This window comes from Physella acuta, unplaced genomic scaffold, assembly GCF_028476545.2.
Source record: "Physella acuta isolate Inbredline_101_S28 unplaced genomic scaffold, ASM2847654v3 ptg000648l, whole genome shotgun sequence".
Taxonomy (NCBI): Eukaryota; Metazoa; Mollusca; class Gastropoda; family Physidae; genus Physella; species Physella acuta.
In genome coordinates, this window is record NW_026732167.1 from 598,235 (window position 1) to 625,801 (window position 27,567).

The window sequence follows — 27,567 nt, forward strand, 5'->3', positions numbered from 1 at the left end:
TTTAAAAAACTTTTACGTTTTTAATTTAGCACGATTCCCCGATAACATATACTGAAAAAAAAAATACAACGCATTACAAATAAAAATTTGTTTACAAATGTGTTCAAAAACTTAAATTAGCGCCAAGATGAGGTATCCACAGTGCACACGTTTTGTATCACGTTCATTTAGCCCTATATCACGTAAAATAATACAATTTTGGAAGGTAAACACAATCATAATACTTAATGTATAGTAACCATTTATAATAATTAATCATTATTTACAGACGAAATAATAATAAATAAGTTCAACACAACATTCAATGTATCACAAAACAATATCTATTTTAGCGGCAATAACGCAAACAGCGACACAAAGATAATCTTGAGGAAAAAAAAAACAACCTCCGTTAACAGTTTGAAAATAGATCTAGTAGTAGTAGGTCTAACAACTCTTCTTAGACTTAAGTCTTTCGTTTGTTAATAAAGACCCAAACATCTTTTTGATTTACCTTGAGGTCTTTCACTGCTTCTGGAGTTTATTTAAAAAAAAAGTGGAAGTGATTGCATTAAACTTAATCTAGAAATAAACATTAAATAACATTAAATATGTATAACATTGACTAGACATAGAATAAATATCAACATTAATGTGCGCATAATAATGTAACAAGCTGATTGATCGACAAACAAATGATCCTTTTGGAACTGATTCTCCCCAGTATATCTCAGTAGGTTCTATAGTTTGGGTTAAACAGTAGATCGCCGTTTGATTAAGAAGGACTTAATGCATGAAGTAGAGAGCAATAGGATCTTACGGTTTTGTTATCTAAATAAAGCCTGTACTATAGATAGTTTTGTAACAGAACCCGCTTGTTCATACAATGACGGATAGGATACAATTTATTGAACCAATCCGACTTGAATAACCAGTCTCAATATAAACCCTCGCTGTACAAAAGTAATCCGGCTCGCACGTGTGTATTGTCATTATGTCTCGCGCTTTTCATTGCAATACGCGCATTGCTAACTTTTAAAAAAAAAATACAGTGACCTGTATAAATCTAGCTTATTAAAAATACGATACCACGCGATAAGTTGTCGACTTTACAAATTAAAGTTGAGCAGAAATACCTTCTGTTTTAAATGTTTTAAACTCTCTAATCTCTACCGGATGAGATATTTGTGACAAGAATTTATTTTTAAAGCGTATTTATATCACTATAGACGAATACTACTTATGAGGATAACCTTTAATAAAATTCCTTTATGTCTGTCTTTCCTTAGCCAGCGGCCAGCTTTAGTGAAGCTTTTCAAAACTGTGCATACGTATGATTTTAAAAGTTTTACCTATAGTACACATATTCTTTCTTGAAAATAAAATACATTCTTTTTATATAGTACTGCTTATCTTCCAAATTTCAAACATCTTTGATCCGTAGTAGGAAAATGTAATTTCTTTTTCTGACTATTGCATTAAGTATCATCAACTCTAAAATTAATTTAAAAACAATAATTCTAAAAATGTTAACACCTTATCAAAATATAAAACTTAGCTGTGCATGTTACATTCCCCATCCGCATGAATCTAGTTCCATTCTCACTTGGATACACGTTTGTTATAAATGAGGTAAAATGTTTAAGCAATTCGTCTTTGGCTAATTGAAAGCTCCGTTGATTTTCGCATGTTATTGCCAGTTGTTATATTTATTTATTTTTACACCAGAAACACCACATTCACAAAAAAAAAAATATTTGAAAACATTAACATTAATAATTAAAACACATTTGTAATAAATAGATAAATGTTAAAAAAAAACAACAAAAAAAAAACAAAACAAAAAACTTTTGAATCTTGGAAGTTGCCACACCACCAGATGAATGTCATAAACAGCAGCAGTGACTGAAACAGCGAGACCACGTTAAAATATCAAACATCTGAAGGTTGTTGTTTAGAAGATTCTCATGCTATTGTTTAGAAGGTTCTCAGTCTGTTGTTTAGATGGTTCTCCCGTTATTTAGAGTAACAAAGAGAATTTTTTTTTTCATTTTTAGATTGTTCACCTTATTTCAATATTTCAACATCGTCCGATTTTTGTTTTTACATTTGCCATTTGTATCGATTTCATAAGTTTTTTCACTGTGAGATATTTTGGTATCTATATTCTAAGTAGCCCCATCCGTTTCAGTTTTCTCCATCGTAAAAATGGCAGCTTTTCAATATATGTTATTGTCGTTCAAAGAAGCCGTGAAATGATTCACAAACTATACCATGCCATTGACGCCTGATTACTATTGCAGCTCTAAGGGATATTACTGCAGCTAATAATAATAGCATACCAACATAATCTTAAAATACCATCAACAAAATCTATAAGTAACTGAAATGATGACATGTGGTATCATTAATTCTGTATAGACAGCATAAACCCTTAAATAGGAAACTGATAATTGGTGTCCACACCCCATTCTTTCACACAGAAAGCCACACGCATTCCCTCTGTCAATACCGACTGTGTATTCACGTACTCGAGACTTTACTTGCTTTGTGTTCCATTAGAAAAACACAGGTTCCTATACTCAAGCTTTACAGTGGGCTTTTGTTTTTACCTTGACACTTCTGTACGGCACGGATGCCGATTGTCCGCGGCTGACGTAGACATCAAATCTGTACTGAGTGTTTGGGCTAAGATCTGTGATGTTGTAGACCGTATTTGAGGGTTCGGCCGTCTTCGCCCGCGCATTGATGCAATCTATGCGATCCGTCGCAGGTCGTTTTTCTGCGCAAAGACATCGCCTTCGTCTAGAGTCTCTTCCCCTGTTGAGTTTTCTTTTATAAATACAATATTTCTGGTTGACGGAAGTGATCTCCCATGATAATGTCACATTAGAGCAGGTGACCAAACTGTTGTAAACTTTGATTTTATACTCTTTTGGCTGTGCAATTTTAGACTGAGTCACATTGGAGGTAATGGAAACGGTTACAAATGTTCTATTTGTTTGTCCGAGGAATGTCATGAGGTAGGTGCCCGGTCTGGCCACGGGGATCAAGCGGCGGTACCAGTGCTTCAGCGGTGTCTTTCTTTGAATGGTTCTACCATTGTACGAGAGCAGCACGGAAGCTTTACCATTGCATGGTACCATCTCAAACGCCAGCTTAGAAACGGTTGTGTTCAGCTTCAGCTCGACAGCGTGCCTGTGTCTGAGTCGAATCGTCTTCCTCTCGCCGACTTGCATTCTGGCCCGTGGCTGGCGTTTGGATCTTTTTATTTTTACCCACGTCCCGTTATACGCCGTAGTTCTTTCACCGTTCACAACAAACACATCCACAAAATACGTCTTGCCTCTCTTAACTCCGGTATGGGTAAACTGCGTTTTCTCGGACACGCACTGATGAAACAGCATCCTAGACGGGACCCTCTTGACAGGCTGAGCCAATTTCTTGATAGAGTTTTCAAACTGAAATCCAAATTGAGCAACGTTCGGCTTTTTATCGCCTTTTAAGTAAGCCAGTGCACCGCAGTAGGTGTGAAAGTTTTTGATGCGGCTGACGGTGAGACAGTACTTGACAGTTTCGTGGTTGATCGACGCCGCATCCGGCCAGTCAATCTGCAGTGTTGTTTTGTTGCCCACAACGCTGACCTTGTTGTCCGTGGGTACCAGTGGGTAGAATGTCGTCATCGTGTTCTTGAGCATCAGGATCTGAACGTACGAGTCGCTCTCTATGGACGTGACTGTCAGGATGTAGACCCCAGGCAGGCCGTCTTTGTGGAGATACGCATGTCTGCTCTCGCCCGTGTATCTGGTCAGTTCTTCCAGTTTTTGTAGTCGCTCCTGTTGCTCGACACTCCAGGCATAACCTACCGAGGGAACAATACACAATACATTACATTTCAAAGTTTATCAATAGCTTTGCATAGTCGTAGTGTTTGTTGCTAATTCTACTTCGGTACGCCGTGTTTCTCTTTTTCGATTAACCAACAACACAACACTGAAGCTACACTGACTATTATGTAATTTAAGATTACAATACAATAGTTCTCGGTGCTGAATGTATTAACCTTAACTCTTAGTATCATTTATACATCAGCGTCACCTGTTCCCATTCGAGCCACAGACATGTCGCAAATAAAGCAGCGTTCATCAGTTTGAATGACCTCGGTATACATGAGGATAGTATGGTCAGTTTTATGGCTAAGCGCCTTAGTTTCGTTACAGTAAATCAGGTACCCATCAAACGTGTGTGGACTCAGTGTGTCCTACAGACTCGAGCCCGGGTTCCGAACTCTAGATTTTCGGATAAGCCGTCGTACACTTTACCATTCGACCACCCGTCTTCATAATCATTTATTACCTAGGTACAATTACCTAAGTAATATTTATAAACACAGGGTGTATCTAGTTCGATACATCACAGGCTATGCGTGCCAAAGCAAATTATGTTTACAACATCCTTTAAAAAAAAAAAAAAAACTTCATGCCTGCTGGGGTTGAACTGTTGACGGATCAAAACATTCAGACTAGAGCAACTGATGCTAAAAATAAAACTTTGTGCACAATGGGCTCAGCCGCAACAGACTGTTTCTCAGAAAGCGCAACGAAAGTCACGTGATGCTTTAAGAGCTTTAAGATTACAACCAGTAATTTGTTCAGGCCGTCACACAAATACCTTTTTTTCCATCTTGAAATAAAATAATTGCACCTACCTGGTTTGTCCTTCCGGAAAAGAAGGTACCAGGTTATCGCTGAAGCACACGGTGTTACAGTGATGGAGAAAGTGCTTCTACTTTTCAGCGTAAAGGTGAAGCTGAAAGGAAAAAATAGTGTTAGTCAGGTCGGCGTAAACAGAATAGTCCAGCTATTACTTTAGAATAGTTTTCTTGTATGGTCTGATCCAAACTTGTTGCTGAACTATTGAAGTGTATGGGCAGCAGCCTGATAGGAAATGTTTGCTAACTCTCCTTCTAAATACCCATCAGTTGACACTTTATTTCCACTTGAAAATACATTGGAAATTTCACTAGCACGAGTTTAGGTTTTTTGGTTAATACAATTTTTAAAACATTTGAATCGTCTTATTTCAGCCATTAAAAGTGTTGTTTTTTTATGCTCACTTTCTCGCTCTCAGTACAGCAACACACCCCCACACCCCCACCCACCCACACACCCCACCCCACACAACCATAATATATATATATATATATATATATATATATTATATATATATATATATATATATATATATATATATATATATATATATATATATATATATATATATATATATATATATATATATATATATTTATACGGTTTCATGACAAAATATCTCACTGTCCGCAGGACATCCCTGGGTCCACCCATCTTTGGTGCGTACCTGGCTTAAGTTATGGAAATTAAAGTCGGCTGGGGATAACTCTGATCATACTATCCCTTCATTCGCCTATGTCACAGAAACATTTGAATTCTACTTTATCTGCCCCATGGACCACCAGACTAGTGAGGTGCACCACGCCATTTATAAAAGACAATTATTTAATAGAAAAATTATCATTGAATTCATTTTGATGTTATATTAAGGGATCATCCATAAAAACTGTTATGCTTTTTATAACGATTTTTACCTCTTCCCCTTTCTTATTGTTGTCCATAACAAAAAGGAAAAGCCCCCCCCCCCCCCCCACCTAAAAAGACATAACACAACAGCCTGCCATCTTCTTACAATTGCAGTTTCGTTGCATTGTAAAATATTTGCTTATTCCGGTCAGCATTGAGTATATTCATCAATGGTTGGCGCTATTTACAAAATAAAAGCTAAAAAAAAAAACAACCACGAAATACGACTAAAATCCGCTTCTTAAAATTACTTTTAAAATGCAAAAGTGTGTCTTCACACTTTTGGACAACCCCTTCTCTCCCATCGTCACACAGCGTCAGAAAATTCTCTCCCCCTCGTCATTTACAGACGACCCCTCAGACGGTGAATCATAGTCCCATGGGTACCCTACACTTTCTGACCTTTACAAGCATAATTAATTCATCAATGATATCTCTTCAACGTCGTCGCCCCCCCCCTCCCCCGAGCTCTGTGGCATCATGCCCAGCACATATTTTCCCACACAGATAACTAAAAATAGTCAGTGAATAATTGTTACTGTTTGGTTTTTGTTTTGTTTTGACCTTGTTGTTCTTAGAAGAAATATTATTACTTGTTGCCTGATGTATTGTTTCTTGGTTTACTCATGATTATATGAGAAAACCATTGGAATAAACTTCCTTAGGAAGAGAGTGATAAACGTGAAGGAAATTAATTCCAATCACTGTACACCGAATACAGGATAGGATAGGTGATAGAGCCTCAGTCTTGTTGAGAGGTCGATTCCCCCATGCCATTAAACGTTATGCTGTGAAAAGGTGGACGGCTAATAAACATTCAGATGCATTAGATCCAATTAGTGGACTAATTTGATATACAATAATAACATAATCACTATTGGCTTATTTTGCATTTTTTTTTGGAGTAGGCTATCTAATTGGAACAATTTATATCAGTTACTTCCCATTTATAAACTCTTTGACTGTTCAAGTTCAAGGGAGAAAACGTAGTATGAGAATGTTCTCCAAAAGTCCCTAAAATATAAACTAGTAATAGTCACAAAATAAAAATGGAAATCATTGATTATTATTTTATTGTACGTGAATACAAAAGGCTTTACACGACTGTTCTATTGTTTTCTGGTGTTCACTTATTTCAAAATTATTATTTGATTATAGTCTAAGCAAAAAAATATGACCTATATTAAATACAGAATTACAAAATATCCAAGAGTTTCGTCAAATCACTGATTCACAAGGTGACTAATTCATTCACACTGTCTCTGTTAAATTAAATTTATTGAATAACGAACATAAGCACATATTAGACAGTCAGGTTTACACATGATGAATGCAACAACAATATTCATGCAAATAATATTCAGGCAAGGGCATAACAGCAATAATGTGAAACTTTTCTGTTTCTACAAATTAAGAAAGTCGAAGAGTTAGGCCTATTAGTTTTCTTTTCAACAGGAACCAAATATTTGCTATGAAATCTATATAAGTAGTATTATAATATCAAGATTTGACAAATCATCCACGAAGGGGATACATTATATTATTGTATAGTGATATGATAAACATGTATTAATTAAGAAAAACAGCAACAATACGGTAATCAAACTATAAGGTCCCATTCACTTGGTTTGCGACAGTAGCGTTGCTAGGTCGGGTGTCACCCGTTGTGGCATCTCATGGTGTAACCCCCCCCCCCCCTTCCCAATTTTTTCTCTGTAAATTATGCAGTTGGTGCCACCCCAAACTCTATAGTTTGCATCTTTACGGACGTCATGGTGTCTCCATCCTTCCCTCCCTTGTTTGGATCGTCACTATGTACTCAAAATACATTTTAACTCTAATTAACAAAAAAAAAACAACGTATTTATTGTATTTTTTTTGTCTTGGTGTCACCCTCCCCCTAAATGGTGTCACCCGGTGCGGCCCGCAACTCCGTCCCTGCCTCGCCACGCCTCTGGTTTGCGACACAATGACTCAGTCATTTGGACATCCGAAAAACATTTATCGCCAAAGTGACTCCCAACAAAATCTGTCTCTTAATTATGGCATGCACATGTAGATTCTATATTTCATTTGCCTTATTTCCCCGGTTGGAAATGTTGGTGGCGCCTTTTACCAGTCAATATCTCGTAAATGTTTTTATTATGGTGCAACACAATTGATGTAGACAACAGTTTTCAACAAAACTATAGGATAGGATAATGGTTTATAACATTGATGGGGGTAATGCAAGGCTGCTTGTTCTCTCCAATCTTTTTCAGTATCTACCTAGAAAGGATCATGACGGACGAATTGGAAGACCAAATAGTATACTGGCAGACATACGTGTAAACTGGAGGAAGTGTATTCTTTCTTTCAAGTAACTTTGCGCCATACTATCCCCTTAGGATAGGCGCCCTAAGCGGCCACCCCCTCTGCCCTCTATCTACGCCACTATTTCCTAATTATCATTAGCCCTTTGAATTCATTTTGTCTGGGCCTTTTATCGGAGTCGTTTTGTTGATGATGATTGTCAAAGGGTAGGCTTTGTCATGTGCGGTGAACACCAGCAAATTCAGCATTTTTGGAGCCTCTAAAATTCCAGATGGGCCATGTCTAATTTTCACGACACCCCCCTCAACATTTGTTCCACGGTTGTACAATGACAGTGAAAAATAAAGATGATTTTAATTAACACTACTTAATTATTAAAATACACTGTTGCTAGTAAAAACTATCAGCAGTACTAAAGCAAGCAAGACCCCAAGAAGGCCCACCACTCAAAGGACAACTGGTGAATTAACAAAGCTGTTGTTCTGCTTATAGTAATCCAAGTTACACCAGTTACAGTAACGAAGAGTCGTTTCGCATTTAAATTTAAAATTCGGAGTAACTAGTAAAGTATGAATAGTTTTGCTAGCGGATTTCAGCTACCTCCCCCCTCCATCAACTATCATATAAACCAGGGGTCTCCAAACTACGGCCCGCGGGCCGAATGCGGCCCGCGATGTCCTCTCATCCGGCCCGCGGAGATCTTTTTGTCCACGGAAAAAAACGTTTGTTATTGATGGCTGGGGAACTTTACTCAGATAAATCAAAGACATGTCTGGAAGAAACTGGCCCCCGAAATGAACTTTGATAGTTAATGCGGCCCTCGGTCTGAAAAGTTTGGAGACCCCTGATATAAACGACACGCGGCGTGGTTGTTCCGCGCCACTGGTCCGATCGAGTAGAGGCATTGCGCAAAGTAGACGCGTAGGTGATCTCACCAATGTCCCTCCCCCATCCTCAATTCCAACCCCGCTCCCTCATTACAATCACTCATGTTTTTGGGCACTCATGTTCCATTTTCGATAAACAAAACTTTCAATAAAAAGTCACGCGATGAGCCGTTTCAAATTTAGGTCATCGTTTGTGCAAACAACACCATTCAACATGACTTTTAAATTTTAAGGCATGAACGAAATTAGGCTGCACTTTTAACATAATTGCTTTTAGATTGACAAACTCTATCATCAGAACGAACGCGTTCATGCTTATTGTTAGATCTATTTGTAAAAAAAAACCTGAACAGAGCCTAGTTTGGTCCTCTTCGACAACACTCAAGATATTTTAGGATCACTAACATCTTGGTTATATACAGCTTGGAACGACATAAACTAAACATACGAGCCGGCCCGCGGCATAACATACGCCGCTATTTAGTTGTTTCTAATTTTCAATAATTCATAATTTGTGAATTCGACAGTACCAACGCTGACACTGAAAATATTTCTTTAAAACACTATAAGTAGCTCGTTAAGGACCATAACCCCCCCCCCTTCCCTCCCCCCTCCTCCCCCCCCCCTACGTTTAAAATCGTTGGTTCTGCTTGTAAACATTTAGAGTGAACACAGCTCACTAAAACCATGTAGGGGTGGGGAGGTAGGGAGAGCGTTTGCAGCTTGTTTTCTAACGGCTCGAAGAGGAGAATTATATATATAGAAGATACTACGGGCATAAAAACTAAATGATGAAGCTCTGGTTTTAAATGTATGCAAAACATTTTATTTTATCCTGCGCTATCAAATCCATCCCCTCTTCAATTATATTCTTCGTTCTTAATTTTTGTGTTGGAAGGGATAGCCTCCAGCACAATTAAGTATACGTGATAACTGGTTATGCGCCATTCATCCTAGAAGAGTGGATGTCCCCAGCTAACAACCCTAATCTGCCCGAGGGTTCGAACTCGAGACTTTTTGGTTTATCAACCATGTGCTTTACCGACTCGACCTCGCCGACCCCTATCTTCTTATATTCTACATAACGCCCGTTTGCGAAACAATACAAAACGTTACTCAACATCATACACCAACAAAGTTAAACGAAAACAAAACAACAACTCACTTTTGACTCGCTCCCTTGTATAAATATCTTTCCGTCTCCCCGCCGAAGCATAAAACATGAGAGGCCTGGTTGATGGTATCACACTTGTCGCTTCTGGCGAGTAATTGCTGGGCAAGATGTTGAGGAACCAACAACGGCATCAGCAGTAGTAGCAGCAACAACGATTCGCCGACCTTTACCACGAGTTCACTTGAGTTGGACATAGGCATCGTCCACTGCCTAACCTAATTTAAAAAAAATGGCAGCATTTTAACGAGGAACATGTTTTTTTGGGTAATTTAAATATCAATGCGTGTGAATAGCTTAACATTTTTTAAAGTAGCCTACTAAAAATAACAATCATTTTAATTTTATTGTTCACCCTTCCATTTCTAAACCCTTCCCTCAGTGAACATGTTCGCGCTTAGTTCCCTCAATACAAGCATCTTTCTATGACTGTAGTATGACACTATCCATAAGTTACCTGTCTACCTATCAACCTTTTAAACCCATATTTGCAAGTAGCCGCCCATTAAACCACTCTCCCATTCACACAACCACCGTTATTCTATTTATACATTCACCCATAAAACTACCCACCCATCCATTATTCATCCACTGTTATTTAAACCAGCTCAGGGGAGGATTAAGTAATCTGCTTATGCGAAAAAGATAAATAAAAAAAAAACAAGCTTACAGTTTACCTTCCCGTAGTATACTTTATTGACTTAACCACGATAACTATCTCTAGTACACATTATTTAAAAGTACACGAATAAGAAAACAATACGTCGGGTAGTATAGATAAAGTGATGCTTAGCTTTTCACTTATGACACAGAATATGGATCAAGTTATTAAAAACTAGATCAGTCTAAAAACAACACTCTCCGTTATTACCCCCGGAAAAATAACCCCCTGTCCAAAAAAAACTGCAGTTGAACATCACCCCCGGAAAAATAACCCCCTTGTCCAAAACCTGCAGTAGGACAACAACCTCAATCTTTTAGAGTTCAATGAAAAGTTATCTTTAGGGTTAAGTTAAGGTTAAGGGTAGGGATTATGTTAGGGATAGGGGAGATAATTACCCAGAGGGGAGGTAATAGCATCGAGGACAATGACCAGAAGATTTCTGATGGGGGGGGGGGGGGGGAGTCATTGACCTGGGGTATAATGTCCTAGATAGAACCCATTGCAGAGTATATTTAAATAAACGTCTCATTTTAATGGCTAGATTCATTTTGCTACAGAGCAATTTTTTCTTCTTCTAAAAATCACAAACTTTATGTAGTTATACATGAGACTTAAAAATATTATTCTCTGCAGACGTTAGAAGCATTATAGTCATTACATTATTGCGTCGTAATACCGTCTAGGGTTCATACCATTCTGCATGTTTACTTCAAGGTCATTGTTCACTTAAAACAAATAGGTACTATAGATGCCGTGTTTCATTTAAAAACTAAGCTGTGTTTTTAGAGGATATTCGTTTGTTATGATACATACGTATTTCGATATCAAATGCAACAAGTAGACGACAAAATGCCCCATCCCCGCCCCCACCATTCTCCGAAGTCAATTTTGTTAGGAATTGTAAACCTTATAAATTTTTATATGCCAAGAAAAAAGCGAAACAACAACAGATGAGCTCTACTCCATCTGCAACAGTTTACCTAATCACTTTATATTCCTTCTGTAAAAATTACCCTTCCAACAAAGCCTCACACCCACCCGTAGCGAGAACACCAATGGTCGCGTGTCTGTGCGCTTTCTGATTAGGACACGGCCTTGTAATTAAAGTTGATGAAACCATCATTCACCGCATCCTGCGCTAATTGAACGAGATCCCAATAACAGCTAGCGGTGACACGACGGGAGGTGTTGTTTTTCAACCCCGTCCCTTACCAACATTTATTTGAAAAGCCTGCCCCGAACTCAAGTGCATCTACATCAACGCTGCTTTTCAGGTTAAGGAACAAGTTCAAGGGCTATTAAAAACGATCCGTGTTTAGCTTTCGTTTTCTTGTTCCAGACTAATTCGCCCCCAATGGCTCCGCCATTAAAATAGTATGGTTTTCAAATGAGCATCCTAAGGCGCCAGACTAGCGTTATGCATTGTACTAGGCTGAAATTAATGCTTCTAGTGTAGAACGTAGACAAGGAGTTTAAAAAACTTGATACTGCTTTCTGTGGACGCGATTAGTTTTTTTGGGAACAAAGTGGGTTTTACAAATAAGATAATAGGTTTACAAGATTGCTTGGTTAGTTCTTTAAAGATAAGCATATTGTATTTTTTTTTTGTAAACTTAAAAAGGGTTTCAGTTGTGTTTTTTTTTTCATCATATTTCCTCTAGAAGTTTTTGTGCAGTTCATGAAGATGGTAAAATAATTATAAAGTACCATTTATTTCTGGAGGTGTTTACAACCTCGGGCAAGTGTTACGGCAAATGGAGTCTGCTAATTGAGAGTAGGAAAAAATATGTTTGAGAGGAGGCACACAACTTGTTCTTTTCTTAGTTTACAGGATGATTATAAACCGCTACATCTTACTGCCTCACTTTCATCATGCTTTTCCCTTCATGTCCAAGACCCATGGGGCAGATAAGGTAGAGCTAATCTCTTTCGGTGACCTTGGGATATGAGAGATAGTGTGGTCAGCACTTTGCCCCAACGCATTCCTTTTCTTAGCGTGATTCAAGTAACCACCAGAGCTGGGTGGACTCAGAGACGTTCTACAGATTCGAGTTCAATATTCGAACTTGAGACTTCCGGGTTAGCACTTTCAATCCCAGTACTTCGTCACCATGCCTCAATTTATCAACACCTGACAATATCAAGCTGTAAAAATAATTCTAAAACGAAATAACATTAAACCTGAGACGTGATTTGTATTCTATGATTGCATTTTGTTTGTAAAAACTGACCTCCATACAACCAGAGTTTCTTCCAGGCATCTCTTCGGGGGGGGGGGGGTGCTCCCCCGTCCCGAAGAAAGTCGGGGGTCATCCTTTTATGAAGTCCACAATCACATTTCTATTGTAGACCCTTTCTGTATACATTCGTACACTTAAGACCGACCCCCCTCCCTCTTTCATGCGGTTCGCCACAATTTAATCATCCTTTTTTAACATACTATACGAAACTAATTGAATAACATGACAGTATATACGTTTACCGTACATCTCTAATAGTTTATATAGTGATTTATTCTTTCCGGAATTGTATGTTATCATTTTAAAAATCTACTTCAAATATGCATTTATGACGAACACTTGTTTTATTTTTATTTCTCTCAATATCAGCCAAAAAGTGAAGCAAGGAAATAAACAATTATTTTTTATGTGTCTATGGATAGTAAACGTTTGAAATCCGAAATTTTCTGATGTCGAACATAGCATCATAACAAATTGTAAGGTCATATCGTGTTTATGCATTTTATTTTGTGTTTCTTTCAATCTTCGCTCGCTTACAGTCGAAGTAAGTTTTTTTTTTAAAATATAGATACCGTGATTGAATTCCCGGCTGACCTGTGTAAAACACAGACGCCGACTTTTAGATGTTATCACTATGTTATCACTATGTCATTAGTTTTGTTTTTTGTCGTAACGAGTGGACATCCACATGGACACGCCCCCCCCTCCCCCCCCGTAGTTAACATGTGTCCTGAAAAGTCACCCGCCCCCCCTTGAGCTTAAATGTCAAGGGGGTTAAGACCTTGTTCATTTATGTTAAGTGTAATTTATTTAAAATAAACTCAAACCACAAACTTTTTTTTTTATATAAGTGTGATCCTTTTTGTATTTTTGTGATTAACTCAAATGAAGTATCTGAGGCTAGACACATATCTGCCGCAACGATTTGCTTTAAATTTTACACATACGTACTAGCACTAGTAAATAACAATACCCATCCTGTAGTACCTCAATTTCTATCTTAGCTTAGATCTATATTTAATTAGTCATTACCAAAGCAGCGCAAGTTAGCTGAGCTGGTATTCACTAATTATTCTGTTCGCGTATAGCTAGTCAGAAGGTGGTGGCGATCACTTTGGTAGGTTGGTGTATAGTTTGTATATTATAGAAGAATGTTATGCCTTAATGAATTACGAATGGTTTGAAAAGCACACGCTTACACATGGTATTAAAGGTTTTAAAAACTTAATAAATGTTGTATAAGTTTTATGAAGTTTATTAAATCACTAATAAAGTAGAAAACAAAATATATTTAAAAAACATGTACGATACAAACTCTAGAAATCTTTCTAATGTAATTTGAGACTGGCTTGTTTACTTGTATTTGCACGTTGAATAAAATTATTCATTTGTTACATAAACTTTTTAAATTTACACGAAATATTTTTTTTAAGGTTTTTGAAAAAAAAATTATTTACATTAATAAGTTTTATTATTTTCCTTTACAAATGTAAATCAGTGTCTTCTCGCCCGAAAAAGGGAGAAGAAAAAAAAACGACCGTGCCATAAACGGCGATGTCGAAAAGTTTAGAATCCTACACGTCCCCCACTCACGCCTGTATGATCCCATGATTGTGTTTAAACGGGCATTACTCCCCAGTAATATATCCAGCCGAGGGGGAGGGCGGGACGGCGGGATACCCAGTGTCTGGCCCATATAGTAATTGCTAAGTCCAAGCCTGGTGAGTCATCCGCCTTGTTTGTGTAGTCGGCTGAGTTTTACAACATAGATAAGCAATGTTTAACCCAATGCTATCTCACAGACACCATGTATACATATATATATATATATATATATATATATATATATATATATATATATATATATATATATATATATATATATATATACGATAAATATATAAGATGCAAACAGCACTTTACTTATAATCTTGTAAACACACACACACACACACAAACACAAATGTTGTAGTAGATCTATATCTATTTCACGTTTTCCTAAGATAATTATACAGGCCTATATTTTAGTTTTGATCAAAATTTCTTAATGTAATTGTTCATCAAACTTCACGAGAGCTATGGAGTTTGATGTTGATCCTAAAAAAAAAACTGTTCTTCAAAATATACATTTTTCATGCATTAGTTTTAATAAAATCACAATTAACATGAATTGTTATATTGTTAACTGTTAGTATATTACATTATTTTGAAATAATATAAAGTAAAGCAATTATAATGTGTGCAGTAGACTACTTATATTATAACCCCAACCGTAAACGTTTAAGCACACAATTTCCGTTCTATCCTATCCACGCGTGGTAATATTTGATGTAACACTCATTACATTTTCATCTAAGGATGGACATTCCCAGTCTAGACTTTGACAAATATAACTTGACCCAGTTGTATGACTCACCACAAACCTCCTTCACATAGATTTCACAACCTCAGAAAATAATCGATGAAACAAATATCCCCATAATCTCCACAAGAAATAAATGATGAGTCACGTGACAGAGCCTGTCCTTGAAACATTTTGTCTAGATAACAAAAAAACACAAAAACAAAAAAAAAACCCAACCAGATTGATATTTAGCATTTCTGGTGCCCATCAATCACTGATAAAACCCAAATAGTGGCTAGCTAAAAATAATTGGCAAGCGTTCCGGTGAAAATAGTAAGAGCAATGTATAATTGGAGATACGAGAAGGAAATAGGGATGGCTATGTATCATGGCCGATAGGGACAGAGAACGTAAGGTCAATGTATGATGGTAGATAGACGATCAATGTATCATGGTAGGTAGGGGTAGAGGGTCAATCTATGATAGGGGTAGAGGGTCAATGTATGATGGTAGGTAGGGGTAGAGGGTCAATGTATGATGGTAGGTAGGGGTAGAGTGTCAATGTATGATGGTAGGTAAGGGTAGAGGGTCAATGTATGATGGTAGGTAGGGGTAGAGGGTCAATGTAGGTAGGGGTAGAGGGCCAATGTATGATGGTAGGTAGGGGTAGAGGGTCAATGTATGATGGTAGGTAGGGGTAGAGGGTCAATGTATGATGGTAGGTAGGGGTAGAGGGTCAATGTATGATGTTAGGTAGGGGTAGAGGGCCAATGTATGATGGTAGGTAGGGGTAGAGGGTCAATGTATAATGGTAGGTAGGGGTAGAGGGCCAATGTATAATGGTAGGTAGGGGTAGAGGGCCAATGTATAATGGTAGGTAGGGGTAGAGGGCCAATGTATAATGGTAGGTAGGGGTAGAGGGTCAATGTATGATGGTAGGTAGGGGTAGAGGGTCAATGTATAATGGTAGGTAGGGGTAGAGGGCCAATGTATAATGGTAGGTAGGGGTAGAGGGTCAATGTATGATGGTAGGTAGGGTTAGAGGGTCAATGTATCATGGTAGGTAGGGGTTAAGGTTCAATGTATGATGGTAGATAGGGGTAGAGGTTCAATGTTTCATGGTAGGTAGGAGTAGATGGTCAATGTATCATGGTAGATAGGGGTAGAGGGTCAATGTATGATGGTAGGTAGGGGTAGAGGGTCAATGTATGATGGTAGGTAGGGGTAGAGGGTCAATGTATGATGGTAGGTAGGGGTAGAGGGTCAATCTATAATGGTAGGTAGGGGTAGAGGGTCAATGTATGATGGTAGATAGGGGTAGAGGGCCAATGTATGATGGTAGGTAGGGGTAGAGTGTCAATGTATGATGGTAGGTAAGGGTAGAGGGTCAATGTATGATGGTAGGTAGGGGTAGAGGGTCAATCTATAATGGTAGGTAGGGGTAGAGGGTCAATGTATAATGGTAGGTAGGGTTAGAGGGTCAATGTATAATGGTAAATAGAGGTAGAGGATCAATGTATAATGGTAGGTAGGTGTAGAGATAAAGTAAGGTCAATATATCATGATAAATGGGGATATATGGAGTATGGTATACAACATTGTATACAACATTACTCTTCTTGTATAAGTGCAAGAAGAAGCATAAACTGATTCTATGCAGTGGGACATAGCACTTAGTGTCTACTACATAGCTAAGAAAGACATGGCTTTATATGATGATGTAGTATGTGCTTGGTAGGCTGAATAAATTGGGTTCAATCACCCCATTTGTTTTGCTTCTGACAATAGAAATATAGTCAATCAAATAAGACGACAAATGGAAAAAGCATTATTTCAACTTAGTGCTGATGTTAACAAATGACTCGCTGTTCCCTATTGGATAAATACATTATTTTAAAAAAGCATTTCTTCAGAGCAAGCACGTAAGATTTATTTAAGATATGGAAAATACAGAACAGCTCTATTTTTATAATGTCGTAGAAGGAAAAATACATTTTTCATGAACGGCATTATCCCCCTTATTAAAGTATTTAAACATCGGAAATAGAAGTAGTGGGCGGACACAGCGTATTTTAATATCTATCATTGTCATGACTAATTTATTAAAATTTTCTTTTTGTTTTGTCAGAAAAAAAAAGTGTTTATGAAACAGTAATGCTGATTTGAAAAAAAAATGTCCTGTTAAATTAATGACAATTTTAATGGAGTTTAGTTGTTTTTTTTTTACTTTGAAAAAGAAAAGACTAATCTAAAGAAATCAAGATTAGCTAAGGATGTCATGTATTGGACGTATAGATGCGACGGTCAGCGAGGTTATGCCAGTAAATTTCTTCGTTGCTAAATCGAAAAGTACTGAGTTCGAACCCCTGGGCAAAATATAACAACTGCTGCTTTGTAGTTTGATCTTAGATGGACAAAAGGGTATAGCAGCATATCCATTAAGAAAAGCAAGCTGAAATCGGAGTAAATATATAGCCTGTATGCTTACAGAAATCTAATGTTCACTTATTTCTGCTTTATAAAGCAAATGCAAAGTCATTTTGTCAGGTCTTGATTAATAGAAAACCGTTACATTTTTAAAAAATATTCCCAAACATTTTCAACTTTTTGAACGATCTAAATGAGTGCATTGCGATATGTATTGCGACGTGAATCAGATTTGGCTGCCAATGACGTTTATCTTTGTCAAAAATAACTATGTTGTTATTGATGTCATCTATATTCGGAGATATTTTCCTGTTACAAACTCCAGTGCAAGCTTAGTGCAATCCTATTATAACTTACTTTGTTTTTTATTTTTGTATTCGGCAGATTTTTATCCAATGTTTTTACGTGTGTATTAAGAGCCGCTTAAAAAAACGAATATGGGAAACAACTCGAATGTCAAGAAGTTTAACGTGACCTGGCTAATGATTCATGACTCTGTACTGGGTCGTGACCCACCGTTCACAACTACAGTACACCAGCTCTCAAGAAAAGTACAACCATGTTTGTTTTCCTGCTCACTCTATTGAAAACGGCATTCGAATATGTATTTACCGACGTATATTTCATTTATTTAATCAAAGTTTAAAATTAGACCAACTGAAAATTTGAGAATAATACTATAATACTAATACGAACTAAATCGACCCTATTTTGAAGAACAAAAAAGTCGTTGAAAAGTAAAGAAAGTTCTTTACAAAATATTTCGTTTATATTTTTATTGAATAATAAATATATAATTCCCAACAATCAATAAAAATCGTTATTCTAAATAAACATGCACACGAGATAGCAAGCCGGAGTCACTAGCGATAATTACGAAGCCCGGCATTGATGCCAAGAAAAGCATAAGGCATACACATTTGTATCAGCGTTTTGGCAGATGAAGAACCATTTATCAAGGAAATCTGTGAGACGCGCACAATGTAAACCTGTCTAACTAGTTGGATGGAACAGGGGCAACAAGTCAAGAGGAAAGATGGGGTGAAGATACTGCGCCATTTTAAATGACGGCGGACGATCTTGACGGCACGCATCTTTCACGCTAATATTCTAGACGTTTGGCGCACCCATGCAGGCGAACCAATTATCCATTTCATTATTTTCACGACATCGGCAGCGCAGTGGTAGGAGGAGCAGATAATCATTGCGAAACAGCATGAACCGTTCGTTCTAATAATTTAAATTGTGTAGGTTTAACACACAGAAAATCTACGTATACATTAGAAAACTAGGAAAAAGAAAAAAAATATGTAAAAAAACAGGTAAACCCATATTCTTTTCTCTCCATTATATCTTTTATAAAACAATTAAAGTTTTAAACGTGTGATTTTAAAAACTTCTTCATTTACATACAATAAACTTTTTTGTACTTCTTTGGGTCTATTTTTCTCTTGTTTAGTCGACTATTGAAAGGATTTGATGATGCTCATTTAAAATGTTAATTTTTGGTTAATTTATATATACAAATGTTTTGTAATAGAATACAAAGTTGTTTTCTCTCTAAACCCCCACTCCTCAAAAACTTAATTAACTATTGCTAAAACGAATTTACTACATTTCATTGAACGGCCATTGCCTGGAGTTACTTTTTACATTCCCTTTCTTCCAGTAATAAAAACAGGTAATGATAAATTGTTTAAATTATCTTCTTTCTTAAATTGATATTCTCCAAAGGCGGCGCAGGCCAAGAAGATGTTTGTTTAGTCTGTCACAACGCCGGGGGGCGAGCCGTGCCAAAAAGCTTGGCCTTTTTAAAAACATAATTTAATCATTTTAGGATCAGGCACGTTGTGTTATGTACCTTGATATAACATGAAGGTGATTCTGTTTCCAGCATTACAATGACAGAAACAAAAAAAAAAGTATAAAAAATTCGAAAGTGATATTTTGTCACATCTTGATGTTTTACACCTTCCTGAGTTGGAAAAATTTAGTTTTAACAATATTGTCTGTGTGTGTCTGTGTGTGTTTGTGTGTGTATTTGTGTATGTGTGTGTAGGAGAACACGATAACTTGAGTATAGTTTCAGTTAAGTAGGCCAAATTTCATACATAAGCATCGCATCCAATTTGTAGTTTTCTTCAAATTTTGAGGGATTTCCGGTAACCGGAAGTGTTACTAACTCTACTTCCGGTTTTTAAAATAATACTAACTTGAGTACCGTTTCATTTAAGTGGACGAAATTTTAAATATAAGTATAATATCTTATAAGCAATGATTTTTTTGTTTCACCTTTTGAGTAATTTCAAATAAACAGAAGAGGTATTTTATTCCTCTTTCTTGTGAACACGAAAAGAGTATCGTTTTAGATGGGTGAAAAAAGTTCCTTATCTGTGTATTAGCTCCAATACGTATATTTCTATAACCGTTTGATAGATTTCCGTGAACCGGAACTAGCGGTTTTGTTAAAAATCATATATATTTCTAAAGCCTGATTCCATCCCAAACCTTACTATTATATTAAAACTATATACACATCGCTAATCATCAAGTTGTCTTGAGTGAGTTTCGACCCCCTTATCGATTTGTCCCAAACTGGCCACATTTTTTTCTGCAGTCAGTTCAGCCGTCTAGGACTTCAAAACAATTTATATTAAGCAATGGTCATTCACGGTCAGTTTTCAACCTTCATCAAGATAGCTGACGTCGTCCTGTATGTTTTTTGTTTTGTCTGAGGCCATTGACTATGCCTATGTAAAATATGAGTCCTCTGTTTAGACGTACCCTTACAAATGCGCTTTAGTTTTTACCTTCTGTATTCTGGAAAAAAGTATTACGTTCATAAAGGAAAATACGGCCTTTGGTCAGGTGTATCGGGAAACCACTACTAGTCTACTACTGTACCCGATAAAACAACGTTAAACTATCTTTCAGCACATCCAGAGTTTCTTCCAGGCATCTCTTTGGGGGTGCTTCCCCCCCCCCCCCCCCCCCCGAAGAAAGTCTACCGTCCCAGAACGAAATGAAGTTTATATAGAAAATTTATACTTTTAACCGTGTCCTCGCCCCCCCCCCCCCCCCCCAAAAAAAATATTTCAAGTGCGCCCCCCCCCCCCTCCCGGAGAAAAAAGTCTGGAACAAACACTGAGCATATCACACAGTAACCAGAGAATAGTAGACATCTACCACTTTACCTGATGCTGCGATGCAACTTTAAACTGTCTCACTGCAACTTTCAAAACCACTTTTGTCGCAGAAACCAGTTTATACATGTGTATCATGTATTTAATTTGTACTCTGTCTTCATTAACGAAAAAAACCCAGACGTGCTATAAAGTGACCACACTTATCCACGATCCGTAATATCAAGATCTTCGTTAACAATGTCAGACAGCTGTCATTCTTCTAGTAGTTTACAACACATCACCTGTCTGTCACATTAAAGCAAATGCCTTCCCGCAGATTGGTAAATCAGCTATAATTATTTTAACTAGATCTATATAAACTTGATAGTGTTTGCAGGTAATGTACCGGAACCTTGTGAACCATTATTTTATATGATTAATATCTAAAATCCCTTAACCCTTGGGGGTCGTCGAGGCACCACGGATTTGTATGGCGTGTCTAGGGTTAAGTGTCGCACGACAGGGCCCACCCCTCTCCATGCCTGACCACAGACAGATACCTCCATCTAAATGTCTCGCCTCGGTATAGAGCACTTGGCCGTTGAACTCGCCCTGGCCGGAGACATTTACTGATTTTACATTGATTTTTTTGTACATATATCGAGCTAAAAACAAAACAGGTTTGCGATACCTCACCTGCTCCATGATATGTCAGGTAAATGAAGTTTTATGAAAAAGTGTATCTTCATACACCGATAAAGGGGGTCACTATAAGAATTATTGTATGCACTAGCCATATAGAACGCGAGGGATGGCGAAAAAACAAAAAGCTACAGTGTGATAATGATAGCTCAAGCTTTAAAACTGTTCTCATTTTTTTTTATGAGAAAGCTGCTTTTTGTTTACTCGTGTTGATTAAAAAACATCGTTTTACCTTATCCACGATTTAAAAAAAAATTGACCTAAGTTTTGTATTTCCATCTAATACTTTTGATATCTACACCAAACATAAAAATATGTTAAATATAGCACTCACCAGTAAAATTGGATTGTTTGTGAATCTGGTGTCGTTAGCGTTTGAACCTGGTGGTTTTCGATTGGAGTGGATGTAAGAATATTGAAGCAGCCATCCCTCTAGCTAGCCCACATCAAGCCACGTTTGTGAATCCACTACATCTTCAGTTTCACTTCTGATTGTTACTTATCCATTACCAGTTTTACAAACTGCATGGTTTGGGGTGGTTTCATTCTTCGCTTTTAGCTTCAAAGTTTCTGTAAAAAAAACAGATGCTTGTTTGACATTTAAAAAAAAATAATTAAAATAATTGTGAAAAACAAATACGAATCACGATGAAATAAAATTCGCCGTTATTAATGCATCAATTTCATGCTAATATTTACTGCCACGCTATTGCTCAACAAAATGGAAAAAATACAGAAATTACTTAATATGTAAGTATTTAGCTTCATAGTCTCCTAATCTCTTTAATTAGTTTAATGATGCATTGTGTGATAAAATAATGAAGCAGCCTAGTTAACACATCTTGGGACCAAACATCCAGCATCCCCACGTTTTACTTTTTCTTTAGAAACTGCTACATTCACAACCTCAACTTGATCTATTAATGTTTCGTTCAGCAAGCCAACGATTTGTTGTAGGTCTACAATGTTCCTGATTACGTGCTTTTTCTTAAAAATGAAAGTCTTAACTGATAACTTAGTGACAAAATGATGTGATCCAAAATAAAATAAAAAACAACGTTTCACAAGTTTCATTATGCCCAGTAGCATTACTATGTCGGGTGTCACCTGGTGCAGTTGCTGGAGGTGGAACCCCCACCCTTCTAACAATTTAGCCTTTTTGGTTAGTATCACCCCTCTCCTTACTATTTTATTGTTGCAAATGGGTAAAACAGTATATTTTATAATTTCGGTTTGGTGTCACCCCTCCCCCACACCTAAATGGTGTAGCCCAGTGCGGACCTTCTCCGCCCCCACCTACTGGTTATGCCTGTATAATCTTTCTAGGTATTTAGATTTTTTTCGATTTATAAAAGACTAACTTTAGATTGTTTAGCTGTCACTTCTAATTATTTATATATTCTATGGGATGGTACTGGTGCTAAACAACGTTCAACAGGAACTTAGGCTGACGCCTTCTGCCAAGCTTTGAAACCCATTTTCTCCATTATTACCTTCATGCAGTGGCGTAGCGAGGTCGGGTGTCACCCGGTGTGGCACTAAATGGTGTCACCCCCCCCCCCCCGGAGGCGTAGCGACCCTTCCCGGAGACAAACTTTCGTTTTCGATTTTCACCCCCCCCCCCTCAAGTTTTCGAATTGCACCCCTCAAACTTTCGATTTGCACCCCCCCCTCAAGTTTTTCTCTATATATTTTGCTATTTTTTGCCTTGGTGTCACCCCCCTAAATGGTGTCACCCGGTGCGGTCCGCTACCCCCGCCCCCCCCCCCCCTCGCTACGCCCCTGCCTTCATGACCCTATAGGTTAGGAAGTGGTCACTATAGAGGAATAAAGTATCAGTATAACTTATCATTCTTGAGTACAAAACACTTGTTTAATACAGAAATGTTGTTCCTACTTTCTGACTGACTATAAAATCAATGCACAGGTAAAGACTTGGGCAAATGCTGGCTTGTCTAATTGGAACTGGTATGAGTCATGCGTGCTTTATATTTGTAAATATGTAGATAAAAAAAAAAGAGAGGCTATAGTTATAAACTTCTTGGCCGCCGTACAACTACCTCCTTTCCCAAGATCAAACACCGTCTGAACAATTAACGTTCATCAATGCCTTAAGCTGTGCCGCGTTGGTTCACCAGCCAAGGCAATGGTAATATCAGCACGGTATTGACATGGTTTGTCTACACCAGTGCAGTGATAAGCCTCTTATCAAAAGTTCTTAAAGGTTGCATCGTGTAATTGCACACCGCACACGAAGTCTATGCGTTTAATTAAATAAAAAAAAAAAACAACAACAAACTAAACACAAATCAAGATCGGCATTTATTTATGTCCCGGGGACTAGTGCGGTCTATACAGTGTGTAGGAATGGGTAGTAAACACGGTGAAGGTTTGCGCGACAGGCTGAGGTATCCGAATATCGGGTGAAAGAACGCTTGAGGTCGGTGGTTAACGACTCTTCGCGAGAGCAGCCAACAGCTCACCCGCATGCAAACGTGTAGATAGAAAAGCCACCTGTTAGGCCATGGTTTATCTAAACTATTCCCACTCTCCAGCGCATTAGAGAGATAAAGACTTGTACCCGAGGCATATATATATATATATATATATATATATATATATATATATATATATATATATATATATATATATATATATAGTGTGTGTGCCAGTATGCAGAAATCATTATCTACTTACAACATACTTGTATACTCAACACTTCGATCATAGAATGTTTCAGTTATTTTCAGTGAACTGGCACATAAAACCACAACGTGTCCCCTCCCCCTCCCACTTATGCCCCCCCCCCCCCCTCCCCTCTTCCAAATTTCCCCGACACGTTTATGAATGATTTGCTGTCGTGAGATGCGCATATATATCGAGTGGGTCGGCTGAAAGAAACAGGCGAAAGGGTATCTAAACACACATAGAGAAGAGTGCACAAAAGCCTACGTACTTCGTCGTGTGATTAATACAGTTCAGAAATAGCTTTAGTTGGAAACGAGGAAAGCAACTCTTAAACCATTGGCAGCAGGAAAAAGTAGATACATACTTACAAATTGTAAAGCAGCTGAATTTTGTTGGGTTACAAAAAAAAACAAAAAAACAACTACTATTTAAATAAAATATAGCCCAAAAGTTGCTATTCCACTCTATTTGTCTTGGGTTTTCATCATGAAAAAAATTCACCTTACTGTTTATCATATGGGCTCTACATTATAAAGAGACCACAAACAAGTAGGCCTATTACAAATAAAAAGCTTATTTTATTTAATATTAAACCTCACAAAAGAATATATTCCTAAAAGATTTAGTAACCTACCTGTTCTGCTGTTAAAGAAAGAGCTGAAACTGTTTACAACGGTTTTTACTAAAACTTCTTACTTGAGTGCACTCGGTCTAATTTAAACACTTGAATTTTAAAATAAATCTTCACACTGGCTGATGGAAACAAATCGAAAGTGATTATTCTAGTCCATCAAATATATACAAATATACAAATCCTGTTTACCTAATAGTCTACTATTTTAAAAAAAAAATGTTATTCCATGTTTATAACATTTAATCAGTTTATTTATATTTTAAAAGAAACCTACAAGTATTATTTTCTTTCTTGTAAAATTATTCCAACGGATGCAGTACAACTAATCATGTTTTGGTTTAACCAGAGAGCCGACATCAGCCAGTGCCGAAACACACCGCGGCTACACGAATTAGCCCCCAACGCCCATTATTTATCCGCACGGTTAATACCCTATCACTTCCTAATGGCCAGTACCGACTTCCCCTGGTCAAAACCCCCGATGGACTGGGTCCACGCCTTTTGCGTGTAGCGCCAAATGCAGAGTGGACCGTTGATGAGTCACGGTCACACACACACAGACCCACACACACACACAGACAGCTGTGCAGTAACCAGGTTCTGTACATCATTGTCTTTGTCTGATATGTATCCCACTTTACTTAACGAGACGACGGGATAGAATGGTGAGTCATTGAACACGATCACGCCAACTGCAAAATGTGTACATGTTTCATCACATTCATCGCAGCTCTAGCGTTTGTTCATTAAAAATATAATTCACTGAACAATTTTACGTTTTTAGGTTCGACATTTCAAATATGCTGTAGTTACATGAACAGAAGATTGAATAATATACAAGAGCTACTTATCACTCCGATATACTCACGCAATGACAGTTTACAAAGTACTAAATAGTGAAGTGTAGCATACCTACTCATGTGTTCACAGTTCTCTTACCAACCACGTGTTTTCAACCATCACATTTTTTTAAACAGTTATATATAATTATATATACTTTTACACTAAATGAATATAAGTAAGGTCGATATATTAAACGTTAATATGTCCACTTAATTTGTAATCAAGAAAGAACACTAAAGTAGTGCTATCAATTTTTGTAGTAAAACATACATGAATGGATATAAATTAAGTTTTAAATCACAAGCTGTTAGCATGATAAAAGTGAAAGTAGAAAAAGTATAGGTTATATTCACGTAAAGAAATCCACAGTCAGGACGTTTGATTACACTACTTTTCTTACTCTACTTACGCCAGAATGTACCCAGACACAATACAGCACCACGCCAAACGCTATAAATAAACACGCGCAGCATTAACCAAAGATGGTCGGTCTAGGAGCCAAGGAATCCTGCTGTAGGGGTCCCTCCATCTAGCGGCACCCACGTCTTCAAACACAATCTCCTCCAGCACTAGACTTGTTTGAGCAGTTTCAGTCCCCACTGGCGTCTAGTAGAAAATGTTACTAACCTTCTGATACTCGACTCCTTACTTGGCTGTATAATCAAGGGTTATTGATAAGATGGAGCCGGCCACCGATCAATATGCTGTCTCACTGGCTGGGCCAGGAATATATTTTATTGCAACAAGCTGACCGGCTGCCCCCACCCCTCCCTCCATTATCACACACACACACACACATACACAGACTTTTTCTTTACCCTACGTGCAAAACGAATTGCCACTGTAGTTTTTTGGAATGATTGAAACCCACGACAACAAAGGTTATGATAAATGTACTCCCGATGTATAACGTGTGAAATAGCGACTCGACAGACTGGTTGTTTATTTCAAACTGGACAGCGTGTTTAGACTTTGTGTAAACAAATCTCGACACAGTCGCATAAACCGTTTGTGATTTTTATATAAACAAAACTTGTTAAGGCCGAATGTAACGTTATTTTTTTAAAAAATTATTCGTGTAAACAATATTTGACAGTTGCATATACCCTTTTAGAACGTGCATGCTTAGGCCACACTACTATTTATGTAGGACCAAGGTCACATTTACTGCGCATATGTGTGAGAGATGTCTGTAAGTGTAAGAACGAAGAGAGAGACGTGGGGAGCTAGACGGCGTCTAGAGTAAAAATGTTTATAATTTTTTTTTACAATTAATTTTAAACTAATTAATCATAAACGTTTAATTAGAGCCTACCTACAACACGTGAAACAAAGTTTCCATCAATCACTTTATACAGCAGTGCCAAGAATGGGTTCATACGATCATCAAATGTTCATTAATTGTTTAATATTGTCAAAAAGAATTGGTTCATAATTCACGTATAATTAATAAAATCACTCGTTATACCAGTATCAAGAATGATTAACATCCCTTACTAATCCAAACACGGTCTTCAAGAATAATAATCCCTTCACATTTTTTTTTACTAATTATTACACAATTTTTCACCACTCAGCTCATTAATTAAATTGCAGAAGAATACACGATTAATCACACAATAAAAATCACGGCGACCTCCGCTCAGCAACCAGCCATTAGTTTACAGCTGGTCACGGCTGTGCCATGATCAGCCGGCTCTCCTCTGATCTGACGGGCGGGTTATGACATGAACAATTTACCCCAGCACGGAGCCAGCTCACAACAATGTATACACGATCACCTCACCCCCCACCCCTTGCTTCTTCCTCAGCGGCAGGGCTTTGATAAAAAGTGACGAGATAAGAAACGGTTAGAATCGTTACCTTTGATATTTTCTTTTCAAGTCGAAACCACCGAGTCCCCCCAGTCGGTCATCATTATTTCGGTACAAG

The 27,567-nt window shown here is 37.5% G+C and overlaps 1 protein-coding gene across 4 annotated transcripts; it reads right to left on the reverse strand.

Annotated features, from left to right (window-relative positions):
- Positions 1 to 27,567, reverse strand: LOC131948552 (protein NDNF). 4 transcript variants are annotated; one of them, XM_059310141.1, is made up of 5 exons: positions 27,499 to 27,567; positions 21,805 to 22,040; positions 9,963 to 10,181; positions 4,688 to 4,788; positions 1 to 3,841 (listed from the first exon to the last, which is right to left on the reverse strand). In XM_059310141.1, exons 3-5 carry the CDS (start codon positions 10,169 to 10,171, stop codon positions 2,562 to 2,564), a joined length of 1,590 nt encoding a protein of 529 aa, XP_059166124.1. In that variant the 5' UTR covers positions 10,172 to 10,181; positions 21,805 to 22,040; positions 27,499 to 27,567; the 3' UTR covers positions 1 to 2,561. The 4 variants fall into 4 exon arrangements, with proteins under 4 accessions (XP_059166124.1, XP_059166121.1, XP_059166122.1 ...); XM_059310138.1 differs by having other exon boundaries at positions 9,963 to 10,186; XM_059310139.1 differs by lacking the exon at positions 27,499 to 27,567 and adding an exon at positions 26,263 to 26,356 and having other exon boundaries at positions 9,963 to 10,186.